This window comes from Meleagris gallopavo, chromosome 5 (genome assembly GCF_905368555.1).
Source record: "Meleagris gallopavo chromosome 5, MGAL_WU_HG_1.1, whole genome shotgun sequence".
In the NCBI taxonomy this organism is placed as follows: Eukaryota; Metazoa; Chordata; class Aves; order Galliformes; family Phasianidae; genus Meleagris; species Meleagris gallopavo.
This window is the reverse complement of record NC_139408.1, coordinates 15,612,813-15,624,467: the sequence shown is the minus strand read 5'-3', so window position 1 is coordinate 15,624,467 and position 11,655 is coordinate 15,612,813. Positions and strand designations below refer to the sequence as shown.

General features: G+C 50.0%; 1 protein-coding gene across 3 annotated transcripts; it reads right to left on the bottom strand.

Annotated features, from left to right (window-relative positions):
• Positions 1 to 1,643: 1,643 nt before the first annotated feature.
• Positions 1,644 to 10,726, bottom strand: RNH1 (ribonuclease/angiogenin inhibitor 1). 3 transcript variants are annotated; one of them, XM_085224384.1, is made up of 10 exons: positions 10,604 to 10,726; positions 8,094 to 8,199; positions 6,569 to 6,739; positions 5,822 to 5,992; positions 5,266 to 5,436; positions 4,680 to 4,850; positions 4,143 to 4,313; positions 3,329 to 3,499; positions 2,778 to 2,948; positions 1,644 to 2,442 (listed from the first exon to the last, which is right to left on the bottom strand). In XM_085224384.1, exons 2-10 carry the CDS (start codon positions 8,177 to 8,179, stop codon positions 2,355 to 2,357), a joined length of 1,371 nt encoding a protein of 456 aa, XP_085080510.1. In that variant the 5' UTR covers positions 8,180 to 8,199; positions 10,604 to 10,726; the 3' UTR covers positions 1,644 to 2,354. The 3 variants fall into 3 exon arrangements, with proteins under 3 accessions (XP_085080510.1, XP_085080512.1, XP_085080511.1); XM_085224386.1 differs by lacking the exon at positions 10,604 to 10,726 and adding an exon at positions 9,480 to 9,629; XM_085224385.1 differs by lacking the exons at positions 8,094 to 8,199; positions 10,604 to 10,726 and adding an exon at positions 7,582 to 7,678.
• Positions 10,727 to 11,655: the final 929 nt, after the last annotated feature.

Sequence of the window (11,655 nt, the reverse complement as noted above, 5' to 3'; positions counted from 1 at the left end):
AGTGTGGCACAGGCAGGAGAACTTCTCATGGAAAAAGGTAAGAGGGGGTGGGGAAAGCTGGCTCTGGAATGTCCTGTCCCAGTGCTTGTAAAGTCAAAGTTTCCATTCTCTTCAGCCATGTGGCTGTGGATCCCGTGTGCTGTTGATTTGCCCTCCAGCTTGGAAGGGGTTATGGTGCATGCAGGGTGGCCTTCCCTCCTCTGGCAGGAGGTTGGCTCCACACAGCCTGAGAACTGCACATTTCTACATCCTTCCTGGCTGGGAAAGGGATAGGGGAGGCACTTCTATTATTTCATGTTGATGCATGTTTTTGCTATTATTAAAAGGGATAAAAAGAGATGAAGTGCTGGGGAGGAAGGGGTGGCTGCAGAGTGAGACGTACAGGAAGGAAGGGTTATTTGCCCAGCATTGGAAAAGATGACAAAAATAATGATTTTTCTGAGGCAAAGGAAGATTTCAGGCAAAAAGTGACTCCCATTGGACCATCTCAGCAGAGGGCCAGTGGGTTTTGGAGGAGCGTGACATGCCTGGGAGGGTCACACCCTGATGATGACTGCTCCTGGCAGCGTTGTTGGAGCACCATGACCTCCCTGCTCCAGATCACATGCTTTGAGATTGCAGAGGCTCTTGCTGCTACTGGCATCTAGAATGCAAAAGAATGTGAACGCTCTGGAGTCAGGTTCTCTGCTACCCAATTTACTTGGTCTCAGATGCTGTGGCTTTTTAAGCCACTAATATTTGCTTGGAGAGCTGAGTTGTCCCTGATGGGGTAGGGTAGTAGTTTTCTGTGCAGTGTTTGGAAAGCGGTGCTAAGGTTGTGCACTACAGAAGGATGGTGTAGGGAAGCTTGTTTATACAGTCATGCTGGGCTATGCTGGCTTTGCAGTAGCCTTCAGATGTCTGCTGTGAATTGAGACTTAGACCTGGTCTACTTCTTCCTTGTAAGAGAAGTGTGGTGGGGAACAAACCTACCCTGCCATTCATGCCTCCCTGAAGGCACAAGTAAACTTCTGGGACACATTTGGGGTTTGTGATGACTGCTACAGGAACTCTGCTCATGTAAATGCTTCCTTTGTAAGAACCACTATCAGTTTCTTCCAGATCAACGTTTTGCTAAGCCCAAGAGAAGCCATTTACAAGGTGAACATGTAGGCATCACATGACAAAGCCTGCAGGACACCTTCAAATCATACACCTAGGTGGGATTTGCAAGTGACCAAAACACCAAGGAACAGCTTTAGGGAGGGAGGTGTCAGGAAACAGGATTTAATTTTACATGCTTCTTTTGCACGGTTAGCACAGTGCAACACCCAGCTTCTCATTTGCATTTTTTCAGGCTACTTTTTCTTTCATTGCAGTGTTCTGGGTGTGTGTCAGCTTTGTTTTCCCTTGCAACAAGGTTTATTAAAATTCTAACTGGGCAAACAGCCTCAGAACTAAGGCCTTGAAGACTTGCAGCCTTCTTAAGAGCTTGACATGTCCCTTCCCAATGTGCTTCAGCCAGGAACATAACCAAAAGCAAACACTAAGCAAGGTATTAGTAATAGTGCAGTTCAGAAGAGATGGGGGTTGGTCGTGAGGGAGAAATATACAGATTCAAGCAATGGATTATATCTTATTTTTCTAAGTAGAAGAATGAAGCATTTAATTATTTGCAAACAGATTTTAATAAAAACTCCTGTAGAACCACTCTCGCCAGAGCAAACATATCAAACCATTTAATCTTCCCCCATACTAATAGAAACACACAGCATTTTTTGTTGGTAGGAAAAAGTCACTCTTCAAGGGATGCTAATTCTGACTGTAAGCAGCTGAAGACCCACTCCTTTCTCTCTCATCCAGCAGCCTGGTCACTGCTGCTTTTCTGAGAGCTCTTCTAGGGAAAGGCAGTGGAGAGTGGAAAGCTCAGTTTTAAACTAAAAAGCACACTTGTTGGTTTTTGGAAAGCTCTCCCCAGAGACCTGGCAAAGGTACCCCCCTGCAACAATACAGGAGGTAGTTCTCCCCTTGCCTTTGGAAAGGAGCTCTCTTTAAAGCCTGACTAATACGTTGTGAGGGATTATAGGATTAAAGAGCTCCTAAAGGGTACAGCCCAGCTTCTAGCAGATGCCCACTATTTCTTCATTTCAAGGATAGCGATGCTGCAGTGTAAATGTACAATGCTTTCACGAGCCTCAGCATTGGCAGATCCAGCGACACACAAGGCTTATCAGCTACCTGGACCCCCGCTCTGGGAATCCACAAGGCTTTTTTGGTAAAAGCACAATCTATATTAAATTAATTAGCTTTATGTAAGAAAAGTTCAGATTAAGAAGAGGACGTTGTTTTGACTTTGCTCTGCAGACTGCCATCACTCATGAAACGATCTTCACATCAGGCCTGGCCTCTTCCAGGGCTTTCAGTTCGTCATCCACTTCAGGACCCCAGAAAATGTCGTACAGACTGAACCAAAACAAAAAAAAGCAAGTTGGGTTAGTGGACATACTCCCATTAAGGTCAGAGAGGGCAGAAAGACACACAGATGGCTGCCATGAGAAGACTAATTAACAGAAGGGGCCCCAGCTAGACTGCAGAATCCAGTCCAAATGCCAATAAGGCACCTGCATTGTTCTCTCCCCAGCATCACCATTTCCTCCTTTCTGGGACTAATGGTTCAGAGCAGATTCAGCCACTACACCCATGCCATTTGTGAGGGATGGGGCTTGTTTTGCAGCACGTAGATGGTGTCCATCCCCCAGGATCACCCATTTGCCCATAGGAAAACAAGCATTGCTCACATCAGCTGCTGCATCTTGCAGTTGGGGTTCCTCACGGCTTCACAGAGCTTCATCACACCTTCATCCTCCAGAGTGTTGTAGCTCAGGTCCAGCTCTGTAAGGTTCTGCTTGGTGACCATGACATTAGCAAGAGTGGCACAGCAGGCCGCAGTGATATCGCAGTTGCCCAGCCTGTGGGGAAAAGACAGAGATGCCAATGCAGCGAGTGCTGGCTCCAGAGACACCCTATCAACCCCAGTCAGGGCTATGCTGGTGCAGCCCAGAGATTTCCACAGGTCAGCATCTCAGAAACATCAGCAGAGGCTGCTCCGTGGTGTCCCCATGAGACCTACTGATGCACCACTGCATTGCATGCGCAGGACACCGTGACTGTCAGCATACATGGAAGCAACCACGGCTTCCATTTACTTGTGAGGTGGGATTGGTCTAGTTAAACATCAGTATGTGGTATGAATTGTAAGCAAAAAATTCCATTGTTACCCCTCTCTGCATGCTGTGCTTGGAAGGGTAATGCAATAATGGAGGAGATGACCCCTTAGGATGCACCTTACCATAGAGAGTGGATGTTGCAGTTGGGGTGCAGCAGCCCCTCACACAGGATCTCCACCCCGGCATTGCCCAGCTTGTTCTCACCAATGTGGAGGACTTGCAAGTGTTTGTTCACGCTTAGAACAGAGCTGACTGCCTTGCAGCAAGCAGCTGTGAGCCCGCACTCTCTAACCCTGCAAAGTAAAAATGACGTCAGCAGAGAGGATGCTGATAATGCTTTTTGGCATTCAAGCATTCTCTGGTCAGATTTAGACCATCAAGTGGGCAGCACAGGTTCCAGTCCTGACTTTTATCCAGTCCTTCAAAGGGGCAGTAATTATACATTTCACTAACTGCCAAAGACAGAACCTTTTTTCTGCATTGTGCTACAGCTTTTCATGGAAAGCATTTTCTTGCCAGCTTTCTCAGGACATACTTGAGACACAAGCTTTCTAATTTTGGCTCCTCAATGAGAGCTTGCATTTCAGTGGAGAAGCTGAGATAGCTCATCACAGCACTCATTTTGCTATTACTTGAGGCCTTTCAAACTTATGACACATCTTCTTAGTTGCCATTTGTGGCAGAATAAAATATATTAGGTGGAAGCTTTCCAAGTAATGCTTAGTCTCCTACTGCTTATAAGAGGATCACAGAATTGGAGGAGTTGGGGAGGATCTCTGAAGATCATCTAATCCAACCCCCAGCTAAACCAGGTTGACTACAGGGCAGATCTTCAAAGAAGTTTAGAAACACTACATCTAGTCCACAAGTCTGTATCTTTTAGGTAAAAGATGTCTGAGGAACTATCCCAATTGTGGCTTTATGTTAGCAGCTCACCATAGCTCCTGGAGGTGAGCTTTGGGATCCTTGAGTGCCTGACACAGCATTTCCATTCCAGAGTCCCTCAGGTTGTTGTCTATCAGACTGACCTCTAGGAGGGTCTCTTTCATGCTGAAGACTCTGGAGAGATCTTTACAGCTAGCACTTGTGAGGTCACAGTCCCATAACCTGCAGGGAAGAACAAAATATTATTTTGCCCCAATAATTATTTAGATTAGAAAACAGAGTTCTATGTTAGCATTGTGAGCTTCTGGTTGCAGCATTTCATTTTCTTCTGTCCTTCACAAAACTCATCCATTCACACAAGCTTTCTCCTTACTCCCCATCCTTTGCACCAAAAGCTCTGCCTGAACCAGAAGATAAATCTGAACATTCATAGAGTTCCCACCCAGCTCAGAACAGCCACGAACTGGCAGCAGAGACACCCTTGTTTCACTAGAGGGTGTAACTGGGAAGCTTTCCGCTTAGAAGCAAACGAGCAACACAGTGCAGACAGCTCACAGGCCGCCAGAGGGACACCCTGTCTACACTTACCATAGCTTCTGGATCTTGCAGTTGGGATGTAACAGTCCTTGGCACAGGAGAGCCAACCCGGCGTCCCCAATCTTGTTATCCCCCACAGCCAGATCCAGCAGAGAGGGCTTGTTGCTGAGAACCGCGCTGATATCCCGACAGCTGTCGCTGGTTATCCCACAGTTCTCCAGGCTGCAGAAACAAACACACATTGAGCTGCTGCTCCAGACTGGCTGCAATCCACCACCCCCAGTTTGGACAGGAAAAGGGCTGTGGAATGGTTCCCTGCTGCAAACTGGATGCTGTGTCTGCTCCTCCATGCTCAGACACCAGGCAAGTAGTTACAAGTTAAACTTGCAGGCATAGGGGCTCGCACTCTACCATTTGATATAGGAGTGAACTCAGAATCATGTGATAGTTAAAAACAAACAAACACAAAACCTGAAAACCCTGGAAATGCACTTTTGATTTCAACAGTTACAGAAATCTGAGCCAGCAAAATGCTGGCCTAAACTTCAAGCATTCTTGACAGCAGTTTCTCCCTTTTTAGGCATGGCAGGAACAGCAGCAGGACTATCTGCATCAGAGATGACCAGCTCCTTCTTACTGTAGTAACTCCAAGTCGCAGCTCGCCTCCACCAGCCCTCGGCACAACTGCTTCACAGCTGTATCTCCCAGCGTGTTGTTACTCAGGCTGAGCTCCTTCAGGGTGGGCTTGGCTTGCAGGGCAGCATTGAGAGCTTCCACGATATCAGCAGTCAGTTCACAATACTCCAGCCTGCAAGGAGAGAAGAAATCCAGGCAAAACCAAGTATTGAGTGTCTTGCAACCCCCTCAACATTGGCAAAGTGTGCACTAGCCAGGGCAGAAAACATGCTGGTGGGGTCTACTTGGAGACCAGGCAGCGCATGAAATGAGAAAGAACCCTGGCATGTCAGAGACATCTTCCATTACTAGCCATCACTGCCAAGAGGGCTAAAATGCCTATGGGAACAGGCACCCAGCTATGAAGAATCCTCAAGACCCACTCCCATAAATTAATATGGCCACATTCAAACAAAACAAAAAGAAATTCACAGCTGGCCACAAAACTGTCCTTCTCCCAAGGGCAAGCAAGACAAAGCTGAACTGCTGGATGACCAAAATGCCAAGTGGCTACTTACTGCAGCTTCTGCAGCTTACAATTGGGGTTCATCAGCCCTTGGCACAGCACCTTCACCCCAGCAGTTCCCAGTTTGTTATCGCCCACATGCAGCTCTGTCAGTGATGGCTGTGCACTGAGGACGGAGCGGAGAGTTTCACAGCTGGCACTGGTCAGGTTGCAGTTCTGCAGCCTAAAAGAGAAGCAGTGGAGATGAGAGAAATGCATCCCCACAACTACAGAGGCTCTTCTGGGAGAAGTGTGCCTGCTGAGGTTTGTCACTGGCCCTCTAGATAGCAGTCCATCCAGGTAATTATCGCTATTTTAAGTATCCAGAGTAACTAAAAATAAAAATCTCATTCAACTTGGCTTAAAACCCTGGACACGCCATTTAGAAGTTTTATTGTATCCCACAAGAAGGATCTATGAAGCTGATCCTTCAGCACTCAGGCTGGGAGAAGTTATGTAGCAACCAAGTTGTTACTGCCATAGGCCGTTTGAAGTTATGAGACATGGTCCTGTCATGGAGGAGTGTCATGCATAGCAGTGCTAACTTTGAATTGGGTTTGGTTGGCTCCCAGGAACAACCTTTTGCTTGGTTCCTAGAACAGAAGGAAAAAAAATGGCAGTTTTCAAAGCACGTGATCTAGATAATGGCTGAGTTGCACCATCATGGCTCTGGTACTATGACCATACACCAGTTTGCCTTGTGACTTCATCTACAGCACTCTGCAAATATATTAGAGTAAGACAATCAGTGGGGGCTTACCACAACTTCTGCAAACTACAGCTCGGAGTCAACAAGCCTTTACTCAGGTACTCAATGCCTGCATCCCCCAACTCGTTGTTGTTCAGCTTCAGCTCTTTGAGGGATGGATTCGTATGGATGATTGAGGAGAGATCCTTGCAGTTATTGCTGGAGAGATTGCAATCATCCAGCCTGAAAGAGAAGCAAACACAGAACACATTAGTCCTCAGAGTCATGCTGCTCTCCTTGGCTGAAGAGCTCCCTGTGAAAGCAAAGCATCCTCCTAGGAACGGCATGGAGCTGTGTCAGTGGAGGATCTGGTGGGTGTTAGGAAAAGGTTCTTCACCAGAGGGTGGTTCAGGCACTGAAGGGACTGGATGGCAGCTTCCCAAGACACAGGCTGTGCTATGCAAATGCAAGACTTATGCTCCTTTGGCAGGGCTAGAAGATGATGCACCCTCATCAGAACTTTACCAGCAACAAACTACCAGCATCTGAAGCCACATCTAGCTAGCGGCCAGCATGCAGGTTGTCAGACTGGTTCTGCACCAACACCAGCCAAACTGTGTCTTCAGCCAGATTTCCCAGCCCCAGAGATGCACTTGGCAATTTGGTGTCCTGTGGATGAGTCATGGCTTCTCTCAAGCACAACTCTCAGCATGCAGGAGTGTGCAGCGCAGCAGGGGCATCTCCCAATGGGACTGTGTTTGACACTGTTGAACAGCCCCCAACACAGCTACTCCCATTCACTGTGCCTTGAGCATCCTATCCTCTGCTCAGGACACAGCCATTCCCCTGCTTTCTACTTTCTACCAAAGACAGCCCCCCAGGAAGCCCATGAAGCTTGCCTGCAAAAAATATTCTTCTGAAAAAAAAAACAGGAAGTCACCCTCAATCTGCCTGACCTCCTCCAATCCACAGCTGGCTGGATGTGGCCTATCCTCTCCAGCCCAGTCAGGAAGATGCCAGCCACAGAAGGTGAATTTCCAGCCAGCAGAGAGGGAAGCATGCAGAACAGAAATCTGAAGTCTCACCCCATCCCCCAGTTTACACTATGAAGCACAGTTCCCCTCCAGCGGCTTGCTCAGCACACGGGGTGGGCACTTCTGATGGCTGAGTGAAGAATCAAAAGATGGTGGCATGTGGCCTGTGCATAACAATTAATGAACAGTCACTTGGCAGCATGTGAACTGCAGCCCAGAGAGCATGCAACTTAATGAGCACAAAGGAGAGACGCCTTCCCCCACAGGAGGGATCTCACTGCCAAGAAAGACAGAATTACCAAAGTGATGGTCAAACATGTAGGTAACCAACTGAGACACTGCCTGGCTGAGTGTGCACACCACACTACAACGGCAGCATTCATTCATACTGACGGTTGCTTATCTCTAGACCAAAAAAAACCCCTTGCAAGACAGCTCTTATCATTTTAATCAACAGGTTGTGCAAAAATATGTAGAACCATCCCTGCTCCCATGCAACTGTTAAGTCACAAGTGAACAACACCACAGCTCAGTTTCATTAGCGAAACGCACTGCATTACTACCTGATGGTGCTGCAGGACTTCATGGTGGACAGAAGCTCAGCCCACCTCGATGGGTTCATCTCCTCACACTGGATGTCAAGGTCCATTTTGAAAGTTGAGAAAAGATCTGAAAAGTTTAAATCCAGCTGTTATTTTTGCCACTGATCAAGAAGCAAGTGCAGCAACCCTCTTCAAACCCACACTGCAGCTCTTTTCATGATCACAGAATGAATGCCTGTCCCCAAAAGGTGGAACACAGAGGTGAGGGAGAAGTGTTCCTACACCATGTGGTTCCCAAGCCTTGGCAGGTCACTCCAGTTGGGCCAGTCAAAGTGCAAAGAGCAGGGCAAGCAGGGATCTCCTTTGCTCCACAGTCAGATGACACTTCTGAATGAGCACAGACACAGCAAACACGCAGGAGAGCACAGTTAGGCTGAGAGCTGAGCTCTGCTCTGAGCCTACAGTGGGCAGTGCTAAAGCCAGAGGTGACAAAAAAAAGTTTTGGCAACTCGGCCGTGCTAACATGACTCAGTCATGATTAGTCATGATGCAGTCAGATTCCAAGGAATTCATTTTTAAGAAAATTGACCTCTTGAGTTATCACGTTGGAATGAGGCAGTTGAAAAATAAAGAAAAAGGAAAACCCCCGGTGCTGCTGCGTGCTGTTCATCACTGCCCTTCCTCATTCCCATCACCTCCGGTGCCACAACACAGGGCAGGGTACTGCCTGGCACCCCGATGCCACAGCCGCTGGGCTGTATGGGGGAGGCAGGGATGCTCTGCACCCCAAATCTGTGCCAGGAGCAGCGCTGCCTGAACGCATGGAGGAAACGGCAAGCTCCGGGACGGCAGAACGGCGTGCAACTGGGTGTGCAAGATAGGAACTGCTGTGCAACTTGGGCAAGCTGTGCTCTTTCGAAGGGTGGAAGCCCCGACTAAAAGCAGGACTCGGTCAGGCAGTGCCGGAGGACGCGCAGCTGAGCTCCACGTATAAACAGGTCGGGCCGAGCCAAACCGGTGGAAAGAAGCGAGCAAACAGCACAGAGTGTTGCAAAACCCTGCGAACGCCTCCAGCCCGCTCGCTGCATTCTTCTCCTTTTCTCCCCCCGCGATCACAAAGGGCTCCCGCTGAGCGGGCACCGCTCGGAGCATCCCCGGGCCCCGCTCCCCGCCGCCCTCTCCCAATCCCCGGCATCCTCCCTCCCTTCCCGCATCGCGGTTAACGCTTAACGCCGGCAGTTGCCGAGACCTCCGGAGTGCGGGAAGCAGCGCCGTGACCGGTGACGAGCTCTCCCCGGACAACCTCGCCCCCGCCACCCGGACCCGCCGCTTCCCGGAGCGCTCCCGCGGCCCTCGGCTCTCTCCCCGCTCCCTCTCGCGGCCTCGCCGCCGCACCTCCGCCCGTACCTCCGCGGCCTGGCCCTACCCACGCCCGCCGAACCGCCGCCGCCGCCGCCCGCCCGCAGCGCCCGCCCGTCCCGTTCCGCTCCGCTCCTCCCTGCAGAGTGGCTCTGCGCCGCCGGACGGGGAGGAGCGCTTCTGCCGCTCCTCCTTCCTCGCTTCCCTTTCCTCTCTCCTGTGTTTTCTTCCCGTCGTCTCCCTTTTACCTCCTTTCTCTCGTCCCTCTTCCCTTTTTTTCCCGTACTTCCTTCCCTTGTTTCCCCTCTCTTTTCTTTCACCCTTTTCCTTCTCCTTTCTTTCCCCTTCCCTCTTTTTTCTTTCTCCCCACTCTTTTCTTTCTCTTTTCCCCCTTCTTTCTCATCCTTTCTCCCTCATTACCCTCTACTCTTTTTCCCATTTTCCCCTATTTTCCTCTTTCCCCACCCCTCTAATCCCTCAGAACAGAGGCACCAGGGCACATCGCTATAGAGAAGCGATGCACGGGGAACCAGAGAACCAAAAGTTACACATTGAGATATCCCTCTTGGACTGGGAACTGACTCCTTCCTACGGACCATTTGGGACAACAACAAAACCCATTCCTCAGTGTTCTGGTAGCTGCCTATGGGGACAGCTTGAGGGGCACGTGTGGTGCCCTCCGTGCCCTCTACCAGCCCCGGTGGCACAGTTTTCTCCCCTGCTTCCTCCATTAGTGCTGCTTCAAGCCATGTGAAATGCAACCCTGGGCTGCACACATCCATCCAACACCGTGCAGCAGTGCTGCCGGGGCTGGGGCACGTTCATCACCCAGTTCTTGTCCTCCTCCCACTGCTGGCCGCTCCCCAACTTGCTGTTGTTTCCTGGTACTTCTAACCACGGTGAAAACTCCTTCAGCCTTTCACAGGGCAGGGCAGGGGAAGGCTGCAGAGTGCTGAGAGCTCTCTGAATGGCACACTGAGCTATCCCTCCCCACCCACCAGAATCTTGGCTTCTCTGATGTTTGTACTCCCACAAAGCACCCCGTGCCCCCAGCTCGCTCGACAGTTCTCCAGCACAGCAGCCCCTGTTCTAAAACCCTTTGGTGCTCCCCTTTGGTAAGCAAAAGGGAAATTTTAAGGAGCTCCCCAGCCTGGTGCCATGCTGATACGTACCTCTCTGCTCAGGTCTGTGTGGCGGGCAGGCAGATGCTTTCTTTCTGCTGTTACTATGCAACCTCTGCTGCTGTGCACGTGGTATGTGCTAGAGGGAGAAGGGCATTGTTGGGGTGTGGTTGTATTTTTCCTCCTTGGTGCAAGATGGGCTGAAGGATGGGCAGCACCAAGGATCACTGCCCTGTTTCACTGCAAATTCCAAAGGCTGGCAGTGGTTGCAGCACGATGTGGTCTGGCAATGGTGCCAGAGCGAGCTTCTCACAAAACCCGATAGTCACAGAGGCAGTTTAATGTTCATGAATGGCCATTTGTCCCTGCCACCTGTGCCAGGAGCCATGCTTCACATCTGGCTGTCCTCTGGCCTGCAGCCGTGGGTAATCGGATTCCGGTAGGGACAGGTGAGTGGCTGCATGGACAGCCCCCTGCAAGTGTAATAACAGCACAGCAAGCCTGCAGCCCTGCTTTGCATTCTTTCCTCATCTCTTTGCTCCCAAAGTCTGAGTTTGTCTGAGCTGGGGCATGAGGACCATGTAAGGGATAAGAGGATGCATGGCTTGGGGTTGACACGAGCCATCCAGCAGATGACCAACAGAAGTTGGGTGGGGAAGGATGCTGCAGTCAGTGAGGAATGGCTGCTTTCGCCTGGTGGGAAGGCCATAAGCATAAGGAAGTCTGTGGAAGAGGCTGCAATAGTGCTCTGACATTGCATCTTGTTGCTCATCCCTACACACAACGTGGAGAGAGCAAAACACAGAGCAGTACAGGAACACAGTAAGTACACACTGCAGGAGATCTGCAGGCTTGGAGAGCCAGAAACCCCTTTGGCCCCTTTAGCTGACCTCACTGTGGGGACAACTGGGGGCATCTTGGGAACAAACAAATGGCATTTCTGTAGGAGACAGGGTGTCCCACTCACGGGATACAATACATCCTGGGGGAAATGGTGCACACCTGCCTCCAGCTGGGTTTCTCTCTTCTTTAGGCTGGCATTAAGGAGAGCACACCAGTATCCACGGGAGTTGGAACGAGATGATCTTTGAGGTCTCTTTCAA